Source organism: Suillus discolor, assembly GCF_016758755.1.
Source record: "Suillus discolor strain FC423 chromosome Unknown F5147scaffold_96, whole genome shotgun sequence".
NCBI lineage: Eukaryota > Fungi > Basidiomycota > Agaricomycetes > Boletales > Suillaceae > Suillus > Suillus discolor.
In genome coordinates this window covers 103,195-117,008 of record NW_024541343.1, presented here as the reverse complement: position 1 = coordinate 117,008, position 13,814 = coordinate 103,195, and the positions used below count along the sequence as shown (strand labels likewise).

Sequence of the window (13,814 nt, the reverse complement as noted above, 5' to 3'; positions counted from 1 at the left end):
GATCACCCAGCTGCTACAGTTACATAATACAGACTGATACCGCTACAGAAATCAAATGCAATAAGTATGTACCAGTTTCAAGTGCTTTGTCGAACTGAGTGCCGAGGACCGGTTACGGCTTTTAAGTTACCGGACAGTCCTATATATATTTGGTTCCGTGATTGAGTGAGTACTAGTAGTTACTAGTGCACTTGACACGACTCGCATCCTTTGTTTGCACCTGACGTATCGTGACGCAACGTTTTAACATGCCTCAGAACAAATTCCAGAGGACTTTTATCGTCGGCTGTGGATGCACGGCATTCATAAAGGTCAATAATTCAATCTTGCCAGTCTCTAGCATTCAATTCATTCCATACGCAGCCTAGAGGGCAGAGGACAACGGAGGATGTAAGCAGAATGAGTACAAGAAACGAATGATCTTTGATTCCATTCATGTATAGATGGGACTTGAAGCAGGGACGAAGGCGCTGCTCGATGCTGGTGAGTTATGCATGAAGAGACAATTTGTTCAAAACCACAATTCGAACTTCCTAGGTATCACATACGATGCAGTGCAAACTGCATTTGTGGGTTACTGCTATGGTGATTCTACGAGCGGTCAAGTATGACACTCTTTTCTCAGTTTTACGATGCTAATTGGTGTAGCGAGCTCTTTATGGCCTTGGAATGACTGGGATTCCCATCACCAACGTGAATAATAATTGTTCGACCGGAAGTACTGCACTGTTCCATGCGAACAACGCTGTAAAGTCAGGCCTGGTCGACTGTGCCCTCGCATTGGGCTTTGAGCGTATGGCGGCGGGTAGTCTTGGGACCAACTTTCCCGACAGGCCACCACCGACTTTCTTGTTCCATAAGCGGACCGTAGACCTCGAAAAGACCTTAACTTCCGGAACAAACTTTGGTCCAGGTGCTCCGCGAATGTTTGGCAACGCAGGGCAAGAATATATGGATAAATTCGGTGCCGAAGTCAAACACTTGGCCATGATAGGTATTATCCAGCGCTCGTATTAAAAATGTGTGTTCAAAACGTATTCTAGCCGCAAAGAATCACGCACACTCCGTCAAGAACCCATATTCACAGTTCCGTAACGGATGGACGGTTGAACAAGTCCTACAAGCACCTAAGATTACTGCTCAACTCACGAAGTTCATGTGCAGTCCTACATCGGTAACGGTCCTCCCGTTCTCAAGTACTCGATACTCACCATGCATCAGGATGGTGCAGCCTGCTGTATCATTGCATCAGAAGACTTTGTACATGCCCATGGATTGGAGAATCAAGCCATTGAAATAGTTGCGCAAGGCCTTGAGACGGACGACCCTGCTGCGTATGATACTGAGAGCGCTATGGAGGTTGCCGGCTACGGGATGTCGAAGCGATGTGCTGACAATGTATTTAAAGACGCTGGCTTTGCTGATGGTGAAGGGCGCGACTTGGTTGGCGTGGTTGAGCTGCATGACTGTTTTTCCGCAAACGAAGTAAGTACGCCTTTCCTCACATAGTCTGGCGCATGACCCTCCCTTAGCTCATTACATATCCTGCCCTTGGACTTTGTGCCCCTGATGAGGCCCATAAGATGGTCGAAAGAGGTGACAATACGGTCAGAGTTTTCTCTTTCAGTTGGGAAGTAACTGAACATTCTGTAGTATGGCGGCAAGTATGTTGTAAACCCGAGCGGCGGTCTTGAAGCCAAAGGACATCCACTCGGGGCTACTGGTCTGGGTATGCATTTTTATATAACAAGTGAGCATTCTATTAAGTTGGCGATATTGTTCTCATCACTTTGGCAGTGCAATTGCGTAATTGTTAGTGTGGCAATCAATCTGTTTGCTTTTCGTCGTATTCCTAATGCAATTGATGTGTAGTGGCAGGACCTATGCAAGCACCTGGCTTATTCGACATTCCGGACAAACGGGGAAAATTCGGTCTTGTTCACAATATTGGTATTGGGGGTGCAGTGGTCGTTAGTCTACTCCGCAGGCCTGAGTTTTACAAAGCAGGGGGTATTGACGGCCAGGCTAGGTAAGCATACCCTTATTTTTAATGTAGTTCACTAACCTGCGATATACCAGACTGGGATACAATCACGCTTATGAATGCCGGCCTGTTACGCTCGCAGATATCGACAAAGTTAAGTCGAAGAAATCATCGAAGTTTGTTCTTCAGCATGCAAAACTTTGAAAAGCCTATGAAATATTTTCTACTTGTATCTTCGTGTGTTGTCGATCCGTAATCTAGTATGCCAATGAAGCGGAAGATATTTTGGTGGATGTCTGGATCATAAAGAAAACCAAAAGAAAACACTTTATTGGGCTACTCCTTACTAGGGATCTGTACTTACATAAGACGTACCTTGAACGTACTTGTTAAACAGTTAAACCTCACTCAGCGCTGAGTGCTGCCAGTGAGCATTTGTAGACCTGCCTTCTTTCTGTCCGAAGTTCCTATTACACGGCATATTCTCCTCAGATGCAGGCAGCACCGGTCAGCGCCCTCGGCACCCTTGCTGACCCTCCTGCTCGAATGGTCGATGGTGCAGCCATGGATTACTTATTGATCGAAGCTGTGAATGCCCTTCGTGTCTCATCAGCAGTCGCTTCTGCTCGAGCAAAAAAAATAGAGCGCGACATGGTCGAAGCTGGTTTGGTTCCACCACCACCGCCAACCGCCAAACAACAGAATCCGAGAGACAGTACTAGTAGCACGTCGGGTAAGATATCAGGGCCTGCGGACGAAGACGAGGGGGTGAGATCTAGGCTGGAAGCTATCGGTATGCACATTGGGGGTAACTTTGTGGAGAGGTACGGTGTCTCAAAGGCAATTTCTCATCCTAATTGCCTTCAAGGCTTTGCCGTGATCGCCCATTATTCAGTGACTCTCTGGACGTTATCAAGTTTGTTTGCAAGGATCTTTGGGTTTCTTGCTGGGACAAACAAGTCGACAACTTGCGTACGAATCACAGGGTAAGCAATTGATTCACGACTTTGGACATGTGGCATTTGAGATATTCGTAGGGGGTCTATGTTCTTCAAGATAACGCTTTCAAGCCGATTACTCGAATTTCTTCATGGGAGGGTCGACAAGAAGCTCTTAAGCGAGCCAAGCTGGTATGTCAATAGTTTGAATTGATCACGCTTTTATATGCTTTGACGTATCTCAAAGTATGTTGCACTTCCTGCTGGGATTATTCGAGGTGCATTGTCTCGAATCGGTTTTCAAGGGACGGTAGTTCCTGAAATCACCACTTTACCTCAGTGTACGCAAAACTTTCGAATATCATGGTGTATCATACTGTACTGACGATCATTAATTAGGCACCTTCCAGATCAAACTACCAAAAAACATATAAACCCGTAACACTATATTGGCTTCAAGTAACACGTCAATCCATAGTAGCCCGAGTTGTGAAGTTGCTGCTGAATTCGAATCCCGTTGCTGAAAGCTCAGTTAAACGGTTGAAGGTGTTGGGGCCACCAAGTGGTAAGATGGACAACAAGTAGGCAATGTGACTCGAAGGAAGGATCGGGTCTTGAGTCAGTTCTCGAGTTTCCGGCTACAAACTTCACTACACACTACTCTCTTTCTACCACATGAATTTGTTTCACGAACGAGAACATCTGAAGTTGGTGATCCTCAGCCAAGTTTCTCCTTGCAATTACAAATGTATCAGAATCAGTAGGATCCTCATTGCGATTGCAGGTTTATCGGAACGGTGCGCAAAGTAATGGCATGGCCATCTTTCAAGTGCTTGTGACCTCAAACATAACTTCCTCGTGATGCGGGATGGCGTAAGTAACATCACGTACGACGGCATACGTGGGGCTCGTTTTACATTTATGTGATTTATGAAGGCTCGTTGAGGCAGAAGAAAAGGGCCGCATTTTGCCCAAGTGGAAGTAAATGCAGATAGGGATCTTGGGGACTTGGAGCAGCAGTGGGTGTCAGCTTTAGAGCTTTGAAAGTTGTTTGAACCGGTGTGTGTATCTGACGCCGGCGCAGGCTGCCGCAACTAGTAGCACATTCTATACTATCCGTCCCAGCTGAGTCGTCACCCCCACAAGTCGTCAAGTAACGCTTTTGTCACAGTTGGTCACAGCTGCCATTTCTAAGCCCGCTCAGTTAATGCCTCAGATCCAGATGTCAGTTAAGTTAGAGCAAAAAATCATGTGAGGGTGAAATACTGGCTTATATTGTGAGCCAACGCAGCTTCTTTGATGGTCTTGTAGATATTGTTTGTGACACCCTGCAAAGCTGCCTGAATCCACTGCTCATATGCAGGATCACGCGATGCCCTTTCGAGCGGCTATCTCCGAGTCTGTCAAGTCGTCACAGCCAGTCATAGTATCTGTTTAAAACTCCGCCACGGCAACGTTCGGCTGGCTGTCACCAGCGTGAGTCTTGCGTGACTTTGGCTGCTTTCAATGAACTTCACCATTTCTTCGTAAAAATCAGTCGTTCAACCTCGCAATGAACAGTACATGTAAGAAACATTGATTGAAGTTGTAAATTATGTGTGGAAGTAAGAATTGAGTGAGATATTTAGGTCGTGACGACTTGTGGGGGTGACGACTCAGCCGGGACGGATAGTATTTGGCCATCTAGCCAGTAATACATCTCTTCCTGTCAGGACCCAGCATCTTTTTATCTTATACTGGCGAAGAAAGATGGCCTCTGTAGAGATTGCAGAAGAAATACGCTCCATCTTCCCTGGTACAGAAGAACTCATCGTGCAGTATCTTTCAGGTTATCTAGTCGATGACGCTGGTGAAGAGGAGGATGTTCTTCAGGTGGCCAATGACATTCTGGATTCATTGGGTATGAGTCGTCCAGACGACGTCAAGAGGTTGATGGCGCGCCTCCGGGATCTCCTTGCTGAGCAGCTGAGTGCACGAGCGAGAAATAGCGGTCGACCAAAGCTGATGAAGCTTGACAAAGTTATGGACATGAGCAAGGTCGGTGCTATGTCGAATACCATTGGGCTTGGAGAAGGTGTAGACCTTGAGAGCATCAATAAGGGAAAGTGAGCCTATACCTTTTCATCGTTATACCTGCCTCGAACTCAGTGATGCTCCTCCACAGAGCATCCAGGGTAGATGTAAAAAAGCTTGAGAAACAGGAAGCCAAACTCAAGGTAAGCACAAACGGCTATCTGCGTCATTTGGCCATGATGTTACGGCGGCTTTTCAGGCTAAGATCGAGAAACGCGCTCGTCGTGACCTCTACGAAGGATCCAAACTTCTTGATCAGCACCGCAAGCAGGTCAGTTGAAATATCTATCTCCCTAAATCATTTTGATCATGGGATTGGCAGCAAAATTATGAAGAGATGTTCATGAAGGTGATTCACTTGTGTTTACTTCTTTCAATTTGATTATTCAACAACTTATTTCAGATTAACCCCTTGGAAGCGGCAAATGCTGCCAAAAACAAGAGCAAAGATATACATCTGCCCTCAATTGACGTCAATTTTGGTTCCAATCGTATACTGTGCGTTTCACTTTTGATTGCTGTTACTTGTTCTGAGGTATCCCCTTAGTTCAGGAGCAAGCCTTACATTGGCGTATGGTCGTCGGTATGGGCTCATAGGTCGCAATGGTACGCTTTATACTTGATCACCTATCGGCACGACTGTACGATTTCATCAGGTGTCGGAAAGTCCACCCTTTTGAAGCATATCGCCATGCGGGAAGTACCTATTCCCGCGCATATTACCATATTGTTCGTGGAGCAGGAGGTAAGTCACTGTGTTCTAATATGAGCCTGTGCACGAACTCGGTATAGATTGTTGGGGATGATACAACCGCTCTCGATTCCGTTCTTAAAGCCGACGTCTGGAGAGATCACCTGTTGAAGGAGGAAGGTTCTTTGAATGCCCGCCTGGCTACTCTGGAAAAGGAAGGTGACGATAAACGGTTCGAGGATGCTAGGGAGGAGGCTTCGTCAAGATTGGCGGAAGTGCACGCTCGTTTAAGTGATATGGATGCAGAGAGTGGTCCTTCGAGGGCAGCCACTCTTCTCGCAGGTATGATGATATTTTTATGTCAAATAATAGGTTATGATACGAAGTCTTCAGGGCTGGGTTTCAGCGAGGCAGATCAATCTAAGCCTACAAGAACATTCAGTGGAGGTTGGAGGTAAGTCAAATCAATGGGTCATGGCAATGTCTGATATCTCGGGCTCAGAATGCGACTCGCACTAGCACGTGCACTGTTTGTAAAGGTGTGTTGTTCAAGTCTTGATTGTTTAACACCGAGGTCTGAAGCACGTGCAATTGGATGTAGCCTGCTCTTCTTTTACTCGATGAGCCTTCAAATCACATCGATCTAAATGCACTAGCTTGGTTAGAAGATTACCTTCAAACATGGCCCGGGACGTTGCTTGTTGTGTCAGTTGAGCGGGTGTACAAGTTGATATTATTTTTCTCACGCTTTCGACAGATCTCACGATCGTGCATTCTTGTGAGTGTGCAGCAATCTTCGTTTTACGCCTAAAATACGATTATCTGCAGAGATGCTGTTGCGACTGATATCGTGCACCAGCATTCTGGTAGACTAGACTATTATAAAGGGTTCGTGTCATTCCTTCCCAGACGGGCGTAATTTCTGACAGCAGTCAATTCGCAGGAATTTCACCCAGTTCTACTCAACGAAGTCTGAACGGGACCGCAATATGCGAAAAGAATACGAAACACAAATGGATTACCGGAAGCACCTACAGGCCTTCATTGACAAGTGGAGATATAATGCAGCCAGAGGTAGGAATATGAACTCGGCAGTTGCTATGATTTTCCAACACGTTTCTGTATAGCTTCGCAGGCACAGATGAGAATTAAAATGTTGGAAAAGGTGGGCGTGTTGCACGACTTCGTTGCAACCCTTGACCGACCGTTTTGTAGCTCCCTGACTTAGAGCCTCCAGAGGAAGAAGAGGGTGAAACTTTCAAGTGCGGCAAATCGTTTTCGTTCCAAGTGCAGCAGAATAACATTCTGGCAATTAGATTCCCCGAAGCAGAGAAGATATCGCCACCATTGCTCCAATTGTCTGAGGTCACCTTTGGGTATACACCCGAAAACCTTCTCCTCCAAGGAATCAACATCGATGTAGGGTTGGATTCGCGAATAGCTATTGTTGGCGCGAACGGAGCTGGAAAATCAACCCTGTAAGTGGTCCTACGTCCCTCGAAAAGCTGTAATACAACTAAAAATTGGTCGGGATACGTAGTATTAAACTCCTAACTGCAGAGCTTAGACCGTTGAGTGGCGACTTGAATCGGAATGGTCGTCTGCGGATGTGAGTCGTCGCTGCGTTTGATTCATCACCTGCTTACTTGCTTTGTAGAGGATATTTTTCACAACATCATGTTGATACACTCGATCCTGCGATGTCTCCTGTACAGTTTCTAGCCTCTAGATTCCCAGGAAAGACAGAACAAGAATATCGAGGCCACCTAGGCAATTTCCAGATCAGTGGAATGACGGGGTGCGCAAACTTCTTGTGATCTACTTGCAGTTTGTTTCAAGGACGACAGGCTCCAGCTTATTGGCACACTTTCTGGAGGTCAGAAGTCTCGTGTCGCGTTTGCTGCCTTATCATTGCAAAATCCTCATATATTATTATTGGATGAGGCGAGTACAGAAGATTACGGTTTATTGTTGTTACTGATACCTACCAGCCTACTAACCACTTAGATATCGAGGTACAGCACATATACATATTTCTCCACTTCTACTGACAGTTCAATGAAGGGTCTGGATGCGCTGATGACGGCGTTGAGCACTTGGAATGGCGGAGTGATTGTTATCTCTCACGACGAGCGATTCATCACCACAGTTGCAAAGGAGGTAAGCACATGCAAATTGTATCTTGGCTGCTGTCTAAGTCTGTCTAGCTATGGGTGTGCGCTGATCATGTAGTGACCAAGTTCAAGGGTGATGTACAAGCATATAAGGTTTGCACAGTATTGTATAGGCCAAGATCATACATTGATATTCCGGTCACAGAGCATCATTGTGAGCAACATCAAAGCTCGGCCATGATGGTAGATTGTGTATGTAGTATGGTGATCCTGATCAGTCATCACTTCACGTCGCTCAATCTATTCCAAATATTCGAGAAATGAGATGAATCGAAGTCATTGAATGTTAGTTAATTCAGAGTCGTTGCCATTTCACTTGGCTTTTATACGAATCAGACAACTGTTCCTTATGTAAAGTTTCAAAATTTAAGTATTTTATCTTCACTTCCCCCAACCCAAGAATATTTGTGTCAAAAAATGAGCTTGTGGTTCCGTGGTGGTCACGTGCTGACGCGTTTGGCGGAAACCGTGACGCGACCGCGTTTTGTTCCTATTATTGTTAGCTTTATCCAACATCAACGATTGCGACCGGGCGACTCATTTTCCACAATGAGCTCTTCAGAAGGGGAGAGTTTTGACCTCGAAAACGTCTCAGGTACAGAAAGCGAGGACTACGCTCCTCCCATCAAGAAGACAGTGAGTCGTGCTTGATGAATTGTAAAGGGTGCAACTCAGTGCCACTTTGCAGACGAAAGCACCAGCAAAGAAGACCATCGCGACGAAACCCACATCAAAACCTCCTCAAAAACCCAAGGTTGTACCTAAGAAGAAGGTACTGGTGGATAAGGACGACAATGCTGACCGCAGCGCAATGGAGGTCGCTGAAGTCGTTGATTCAGGCGATGAGAGTGCAGAGTCATCTAAACCCAAGGCACCAGCCCCGCCAAAGAAGAGCAAGACAGCATCAGAAACTTACACCAAAGTACGCATGTCGGAACATTAGCGATCCATTGCTAACAACAAGAAACCTGGCAGTTATCTCAACTAGAGCATATTCTAAAACGCCCTGATTCCTATATTGGAAGTGTTGAGACAATTACAGTGCCAATGTGGACGTATGACTCGGAGAACAAGCGCATGGTGCATAGAGAGGTCAAATATGTCCCGGGCTTCTTCAAAATTGTGGACGAAATTCTTGTCAATGCTGCAGATAACAAGGTGTGGTGTGCAACTCCAGTGTCTTACTTGCGTTGCTAACTAACTGTGATAGATCAACGACCCTAGCATGGATACCATTAAAGTGAACATTGACGTTGAACTGGGTGTCATTTCTGTCTACAACAATGGCAAGGGCATTCCCATCGAGATGCACTCGCGAGAGAAAATGTACATCCCTGAGTTGATCTTCGGTCACTTACTCTCCTCTTCCAACTATGACGATGACGAGAAGAAGCTCACCGGTGGCCGTAATGGTTATGGTGCCAAGCTTGCCAACATCTATTCGCATGAATTCACCGTCGACACTGCAGACAAAAATACTAGCCAGAAGTACAAGCAGACATGGACGAACAATATGGGCAAGGTCGGCGCTGCAAAGATCACCAAGAACGGAAAGGGCGAGGAGTACACGAAGGTCACCTTTAGGCCGGACTTGAAGCGTTTTGGCATGCAGACTATCGATGAAGATACCTTGTCTTTACTCAAGCGGCGCGTGTACGATCTCGCCGGCACAGTCAAGGACGTGAAGGTTTTCCTGAACGACGAGCGTCTGAAAATCAAGAACTTCAAGCAGTACGTTGAGTTGTACCTTAACTCTGCTGCGGCAGAGGCTGCGGAGGTGTCAGGAGGGGCGGCGCAAGGAAAGCCAACCGTGATATATGAGCAGATTGGCCCGCGGTGGGAGGTAGCGTTCGCCGTATCAGATGGTACATTCCAGCAGGTCTCTTTCGCCAACTCCATCGCAACTACGAAGGGCGGTACGCATGTCAACCACATGGCAGACCAGATTGCGAAGAACCTCATCGCTGCAATCGGGAAGAAAAACAAAGGTGCGACAGTGAAGCCTGCACAGGTTAAGAACCACATGTGGATCTTTGTCAATGCTCTCATTGAGAACCCGACATTCGACAGTCAGACGAAGGAGACGTTGACATTAACTGCCTCTAAGTTCGGCACGAAGCCTGCATTGTCCGAAGAGTTCATGAAGAAAGGTATGTTTCTCGTGGAGTCGCATGTTGTGAACTCACATCCTCGCTCAGTTCAGAAATCAACGATTATTGATCACGTTCTTAACTGGGCAAAGTTCAAGGCTGACCAGCAGATCAAGAAAACTGATGGAAGCAAGCGCAACAGGTGAGAGAGGTTTTGTGCAATAAATATTGATCTAACGATGTCATGTAGATTGACTGGAATGACAAAACTCGCCGACGCCAACAATGCAGGCACGAAACAAGCTGAAAAATGTACATTAATTTTAACCGAGGGTGACTCTGCGAAAGCTTTGGCTGTGGCTGGACTGGGTGTTGTTGGTCGTGATAATTTCGGCGTCTTCCCGCTCCGCGGAAAGTTGCTCAACGTCCGGGAAGCCAAGCATGACCAGATCATGAAGAACGAAGAAATCCAAAACATCAAGAAGATTATGGGTCTCCAGCACAACAAGGAGTACAGCAATGTCAGCAGTTTGCGTTATGGACGCTTGATGATCATGACGGATCAGGTCGGTCCTCTTATTGAATCAGTCTTTAATGAGCAGGATAACACTTTGCGCGCAGGATCATGATGGATCTCACATCAAGGGTCTGCTGATCAATTTCTTGGATCATTTCTACCCGTCGTTATTGAAGTTGCCGAACTTCTTGGTTGAGTTTGTGACACCTATCGTGAGGGTAGGCAAACTTCTTTGGGATATGTCTTTATCTGCTCATGTGCGCGAAGGTAACGAAAGGGAATCAACGGATGGATTTCTTTACTATCCCAGAGTACGAGCAGTGGCTGGAGGATACCCCCGATGCCCACAAGTGGGACTCGAAGTACTACAAGGTCTCTTCTACTTCCATGGCAATTTCTGCCCTTCTTACACACGATTCAGGGTCTTGGAACAAGCAAGGACTCTGACGCTCGCTACTACTTCAGCAACATGGCTAAGCACATGATCCCTTTTGCGACAACGCAAGACGGCGACAGGGCACTGATTGACCTTGCTTTCAGTAAGAAGAAAGCTGATGATCGAAAGGAATGGCTCCGCCAGTTCAAGGTGAATGAGTATCGAAGAGTATTTTATCACATACTCATCCGTGCCGCATAGCCTGGAACATACCTCGACCACGATATTGACGAGATTCCCTACTCGGATTTCATCAACCGAGAGTTGATCCTGTTCTCTATGGCAGATAACGTTCGTTCTATACCGTCAGTAGCGGATGGCCTCAAGCCTGGCCAGCGCAAAGTCATCTGGGGTTGCTTCAAGCGTAAACTGAAGAAGGAAGTCAAGGTATGTACACCGTTCCACACACTCGATAAACTCCGATTGTCTCTGTAGGTTGCGCAACTCGTAGGTTACGTCTCTGAGGTCGCCGCATACCATCATGGTGAAGTGAGTTTGACTATGACCATCGTGAACTTGGCCCAGGACTACGTTGGTAGCAATAACTTGAACTTGCTCCTACCTAATGGTCAGTACGGTACGCGTGACCAGGGCGGTAAAGACCATGCTTCGGCTCGTTATATCTTTACCGAGCTGTCGGCCTTGAGCCGCGCTGTCTTCAACCCCGCAGATGCTCCCTTGTTGACGTACCTGAAGGAAGACAACGACTGGATTGAACCTGAGTACTACATGCCTGTCATCCCACTTATCCTGGTGAATGGCGCTGAGGGTATTGGAACTGGTGAGCAAAACAGCCAAATATTTTCCGCGACCTGACTGTTCTATCAGGTTGGAGCACAACAATTCCCTGCTACAACCCTGCTGATATCGTGGATAATCTGCGTCGCTTGATGGCGGGCGAAGAGATGGTCCCGATGATGCCTTGGTGGCGTGGCTTTAAAGGTACAATCAAGAAAGTTGGTGACCATAAATATGACGTCACTGGTATCGTCCGTAAAATCAATGACACCACCGTCGAGGTTACGGAGCTCCCGATTCACAAGTGGACTCAAAGCTACAAGGCTGAGCTCGAGGCCATGATTGGTGAGAAAGGTGATGGCGTTATCAAGGTGACCACACATCTAGGCGTCGTCTTGTGCTTTCATTAAAGTATGAGCAACAGGACTACAAGGAACACCACGATAACGTGAACATCCACTTCGTGATTAGCATGGCTGCAAAGGACCTCGAGAAGGCTGAGGAGCAGGGTCTCACGGAGTTCTTCAAGCTTACGTCTAAGATCAATACAAGCAACATGATGGCGTTCAATTTCGAGGGGAAGATTCAGAAGTACGCGTCCCCTGAGGAGATCATTGAGGAGTTTTACCCGCAAAGGCTTGCATACTACCAGAAGCGAAAGGCAAGCGATTCTTAAGAAATCAGGGGTTGAAATGCTTACGCTCTTTTGTTACACAGGATTACCTTGCAAATGAACTGCAAACACAATTTGAACGCCTCTCGAACCAGGCACGGTTCGTGAAGATGATTGTGGACAAGGAGCTTGTCGTGTCAAATCGGAAGAAGAACGATCTTATGGCTGAACTGCGCAGACTGAAGTTCCGGCCATTCCCAAAAGTGACGAAGGCGAAGGCTGCTGGCGAGACAGAGGATGTTGTCCGGTCCGACGATGAAGAGGATGAGGCGGAAGAGACTGTCAAAGATGTTGGTACCACTGACTACGACTACTTGCTTGGTATGGCCATCTGGAGCCTGACGAAGGAGAAGGTGCGTATATCAGTGCCTTCATTGTGTTTTCATTCTGAGTATCATCTAGATCGACAGACTCATGCAACAAGCGGCAGACAAGGATACTGAACTTCTTGCTCTTCTCGAGCGCAGTCCCAATGATCTCTGGAATGAGGACCTGGATACTTTCCTGAAGGAGTGGGAAGTAAGTTCACCTTGCTGTTGCCCAGACCACGAGACTGAGTGTCCCATGTCAGAAATCATGTCAAGAGTTTGAGAATAAGTCTTTACTCGACGCCAACGGTAAGAAGATCAAGAAGAAGCAAGCAACGCTCGAACATCGCAAGTCATTATCTGGACGGAAGAAAGTGAAAGCAGACTCTGATTCAGAGTTTGAGATGGTCCCAGCTACACAAGCGAAGGGCAAAGCCAAAGTTAAAGCCAAAGCTAAGGAGGAACCTCTCAAACGGAAAAGGTAGCTTTTTTTTCGGTAAAAGGAATCGATCAGTAATCATTTGTTAAGTCCCAAGGTAGAGGACAGTGATGAAGACTACATCAAGCCTGTGGCGAAGAAAATGAAGACCACTCAGGCCCCGGTGACCGACTTCTTCGACAAGAAACCACCTGGCCCCTCAGAGCCTAAAAAACCTGTCGACCGAAAACCTTCGAACAACAAGCCGGCTCCTGCAAAGAAAGCTGTAGCCAAGAAGGAGAGCGATGACGAGATCATCATCGCGAGCGACTCGGATGCTCTACCTGCACCGCCGAAGCGACCTTCACGACCAAAGACCAAGAAGTATATTGAGATAGAGTCAGATTCTCTTTCAGAGACGGAGGATGTGTCTATGTTTGAGGAAGACTGAGTTTATGACTGAGATACCTATAGTTTGTTTTCTTTGCATTTTTCTTCACTTTATGTATGACTTTGTCGTTGGGTCTTCTACATATAACCTGGCAACTCTAAGATAAATCCGGGGCAAAGCCACGTGGTTGTATAACGGATGTAATTCTCTTGATGTTTCGTTTTGATTGTTCTTGTCGTTCACGCGTTCAAACGTTCACGTCTGACTGTCAGACTTCCAGCGTAGCCTAAGGGCAGTAGTGTGCGCGTCTCCTGCGTATGTTTTGGTTTCAAGATACCCAGAGGAAGATTCTTAGAGCGTGCAAAGCTCAGTCTACTGAAGTA

General features: G+C 46.7%; 4 protein-coding genes across 4 annotated transcripts; all 4 read left to right on the top strand.

Annotated features, from left to right (window-relative positions):
* Positions 1–102: 102 nt before the first annotated feature.
* F5147DRAFT_440139 (thiolase-like protein) lies at positions 103–2,300 on the top strand. Its single transcript, XM_041429880.1, has 12 exons — positions 103–311; positions 364–390; positions 444–483; positions 538–605; positions 649–994; positions 1,044–1,174; positions 1,222–1,485; positions 1,533–1,607; positions 1,654–1,750; positions 1,798–1,812; positions 1,873–2,029; positions 2,080–2,300. Exons 1-12 carry the CDS (start codon positions 249–251, stop codon positions 2,186–2,188), a joined length of 1,392 nt encoding a protein of 463 aa, XP_041286570.1. The 5' UTR covers positions 103–248; the 3' UTR covers positions 2,189–2,300.
* On the top strand, positions 2,007–3,694 carry F5147DRAFT_723655 (NO signaling/Golgi transport ligand-binding domain-containing protein). The gene is made up of 5 exons (XM_041438986.1): positions 2,007–2,808; positions 2,853–2,970; positions 3,022–3,114; positions 3,170–3,263; positions 3,322–3,694. The coding sequence occupies exons 1-5, from the start codon at positions 2,477–2,479 to the stop codon at positions 3,354–3,356; spliced, it is 672 nt and encodes a 223-aa protein (XP_041286569.1). The 5' UTR covers positions 2,007–2,476; the 3' UTR covers positions 3,357–3,694.
* Positions 3,695–4,451: 757 nt separating this feature from the next.
* On the top strand, positions 4,452–8,207 carry F5147DRAFT_723649 (P-loop containing nucleoside triphosphate hydrolase protein). Its single transcript, XM_041438985.1, has 25 exons — positions 4,452–4,487; positions 4,551–5,027; positions 5,087–5,138; positions 5,195–5,266; positions 5,318–5,344; positions 5,399–5,493; positions 5,543–5,601; positions 5,652–5,740; positions 5,788–6,028; positions 6,080–6,140; positions 6,189–6,225; positions 6,288–6,391; positions 6,444–6,464; positions 6,515–6,574; positions 6,630–6,760; positions 6,814–6,851; positions 6,902–6,948; positions 7,003–7,164; positions 7,227–7,295; positions 7,344–7,484; positions 7,534–7,630; positions 7,678–7,701; positions 7,751–7,846; positions 7,894–7,953; positions 8,006–8,207. Exons 2-25 carry the CDS (start codon positions 4,672–4,674, stop codon positions 8,039–8,041), a joined length of 2,175 nt encoding a protein of 724 aa, XP_041286568.1. The 5' UTR covers positions 4,452–4,487; positions 4,551–4,671; the 3' UTR covers positions 8,042–8,207.
* A 162-nt stretch (positions 8,208–8,369) lies between these two features.
* F5147DRAFT_723643 (DNA topoisomerase) lies at positions 8,370–13,644 on the top strand. Its single transcript, XM_041438984.1, has 17 exons — positions 8,370–8,496; positions 8,549–8,782; positions 8,836–9,018; positions 9,071–10,010; positions 10,059–10,152; positions 10,201–10,516; positions 10,572–10,685; positions 10,735–10,839; positions 10,889–11,053; positions 11,105–11,290; positions 11,339–11,684; positions 11,732–12,012; positions 12,066–12,302; positions 12,359–12,667; positions 12,717–12,833; positions 12,886–13,103; positions 13,152–13,644. Exons 1-17 carry the CDS (start codon positions 8,410–8,412, stop codon positions 13,489–13,491), a joined length of 4,272 nt encoding a protein of 1,423 aa, XP_041286567.1. The 5' UTR covers positions 8,370–8,409; the 3' UTR covers positions 13,492–13,644.
* Positions 13,645–13,814: the final 170 nt, after the last annotated feature.

Coding starts and splice junctions, on each gene's coding strand:
- F5147DRAFT_440139 (XM_041429880.1), top strand. CDS start 249: ATGCCTCAGAACAAATTCCAGAGGACTTTTATCGTCGGCTGTGGATGC. Junction 995..1,043: donor CAAACACTTGGCCATGATAG/GTATTATCCAGC, acceptor AACGTATTCTAG/CCGCAAAGAATCACGCACAC. Junction 2,030..2,079: donor GGTATTGACGGCCAGGCTAG/GTAAGCATACCC, acceptor GCGATATACCAG/ACTGGGATACAATCACGCTT.
- F5147DRAFT_723655 (XM_041438986.1), top strand. CDS start 2,477: ATGCAGGCAGCACCGGTCAGCGCCCTCGGCACCCTTGCTGACCCTCCT. Junction 2,971..3,021: donor ACTTGCGTACGAATCACAGG/GTAAGCAATTGA, acceptor AGATATTCGTAG/GGGGTCTATGTTCTTCAAGA. Junction 3,264..3,321: donor AATCACCACTTTACCTCAGT/GTACGCAAAACT, acceptor ATCATTAATTAG/GCACCTTCCAGATCAAACTA.
- F5147DRAFT_723649 (XM_041438985.1), top strand. CDS start 4,672: ATGGCCTCTGTAGAGATTGCAGAAGAAATACGCTCCATCTTCCCTGGT. Junction 6,141..6,188: donor ACATTCAGTGGAGGTTGGAG/GTAAGTCAAATC, acceptor TCTCGGGCTCAG/AATGCGACTCGCACTAGCAC. Junction 7,165..7,226: donor GGAGCTGGAAAATCAACCCT/GTAAGTGGTCCT, acceptor CGGGATACGTAG/TATTAAACTCCTAACTGCAG.
- F5147DRAFT_723643 (XM_041438984.1), top strand. CDS start 8,410: ATGAGCTCTTCAGAAGGGGAGAGTTTTGACCTCGAAAACGTCTCAGGT. Junction 8,783..8,835: donor CATCAGAAACTTACACCAAA/GTACGCATGTCG, acceptor GAAACCTGGCAG/TTATCTCAACTAGAGCATAT. Junction 10,011..10,058: donor CGAAGAGTTCATGAAGAAAG/GTATGTTTCTCG, acceptor ATCCTCGCTCAG/TTCAGAAATCAACGATTATT.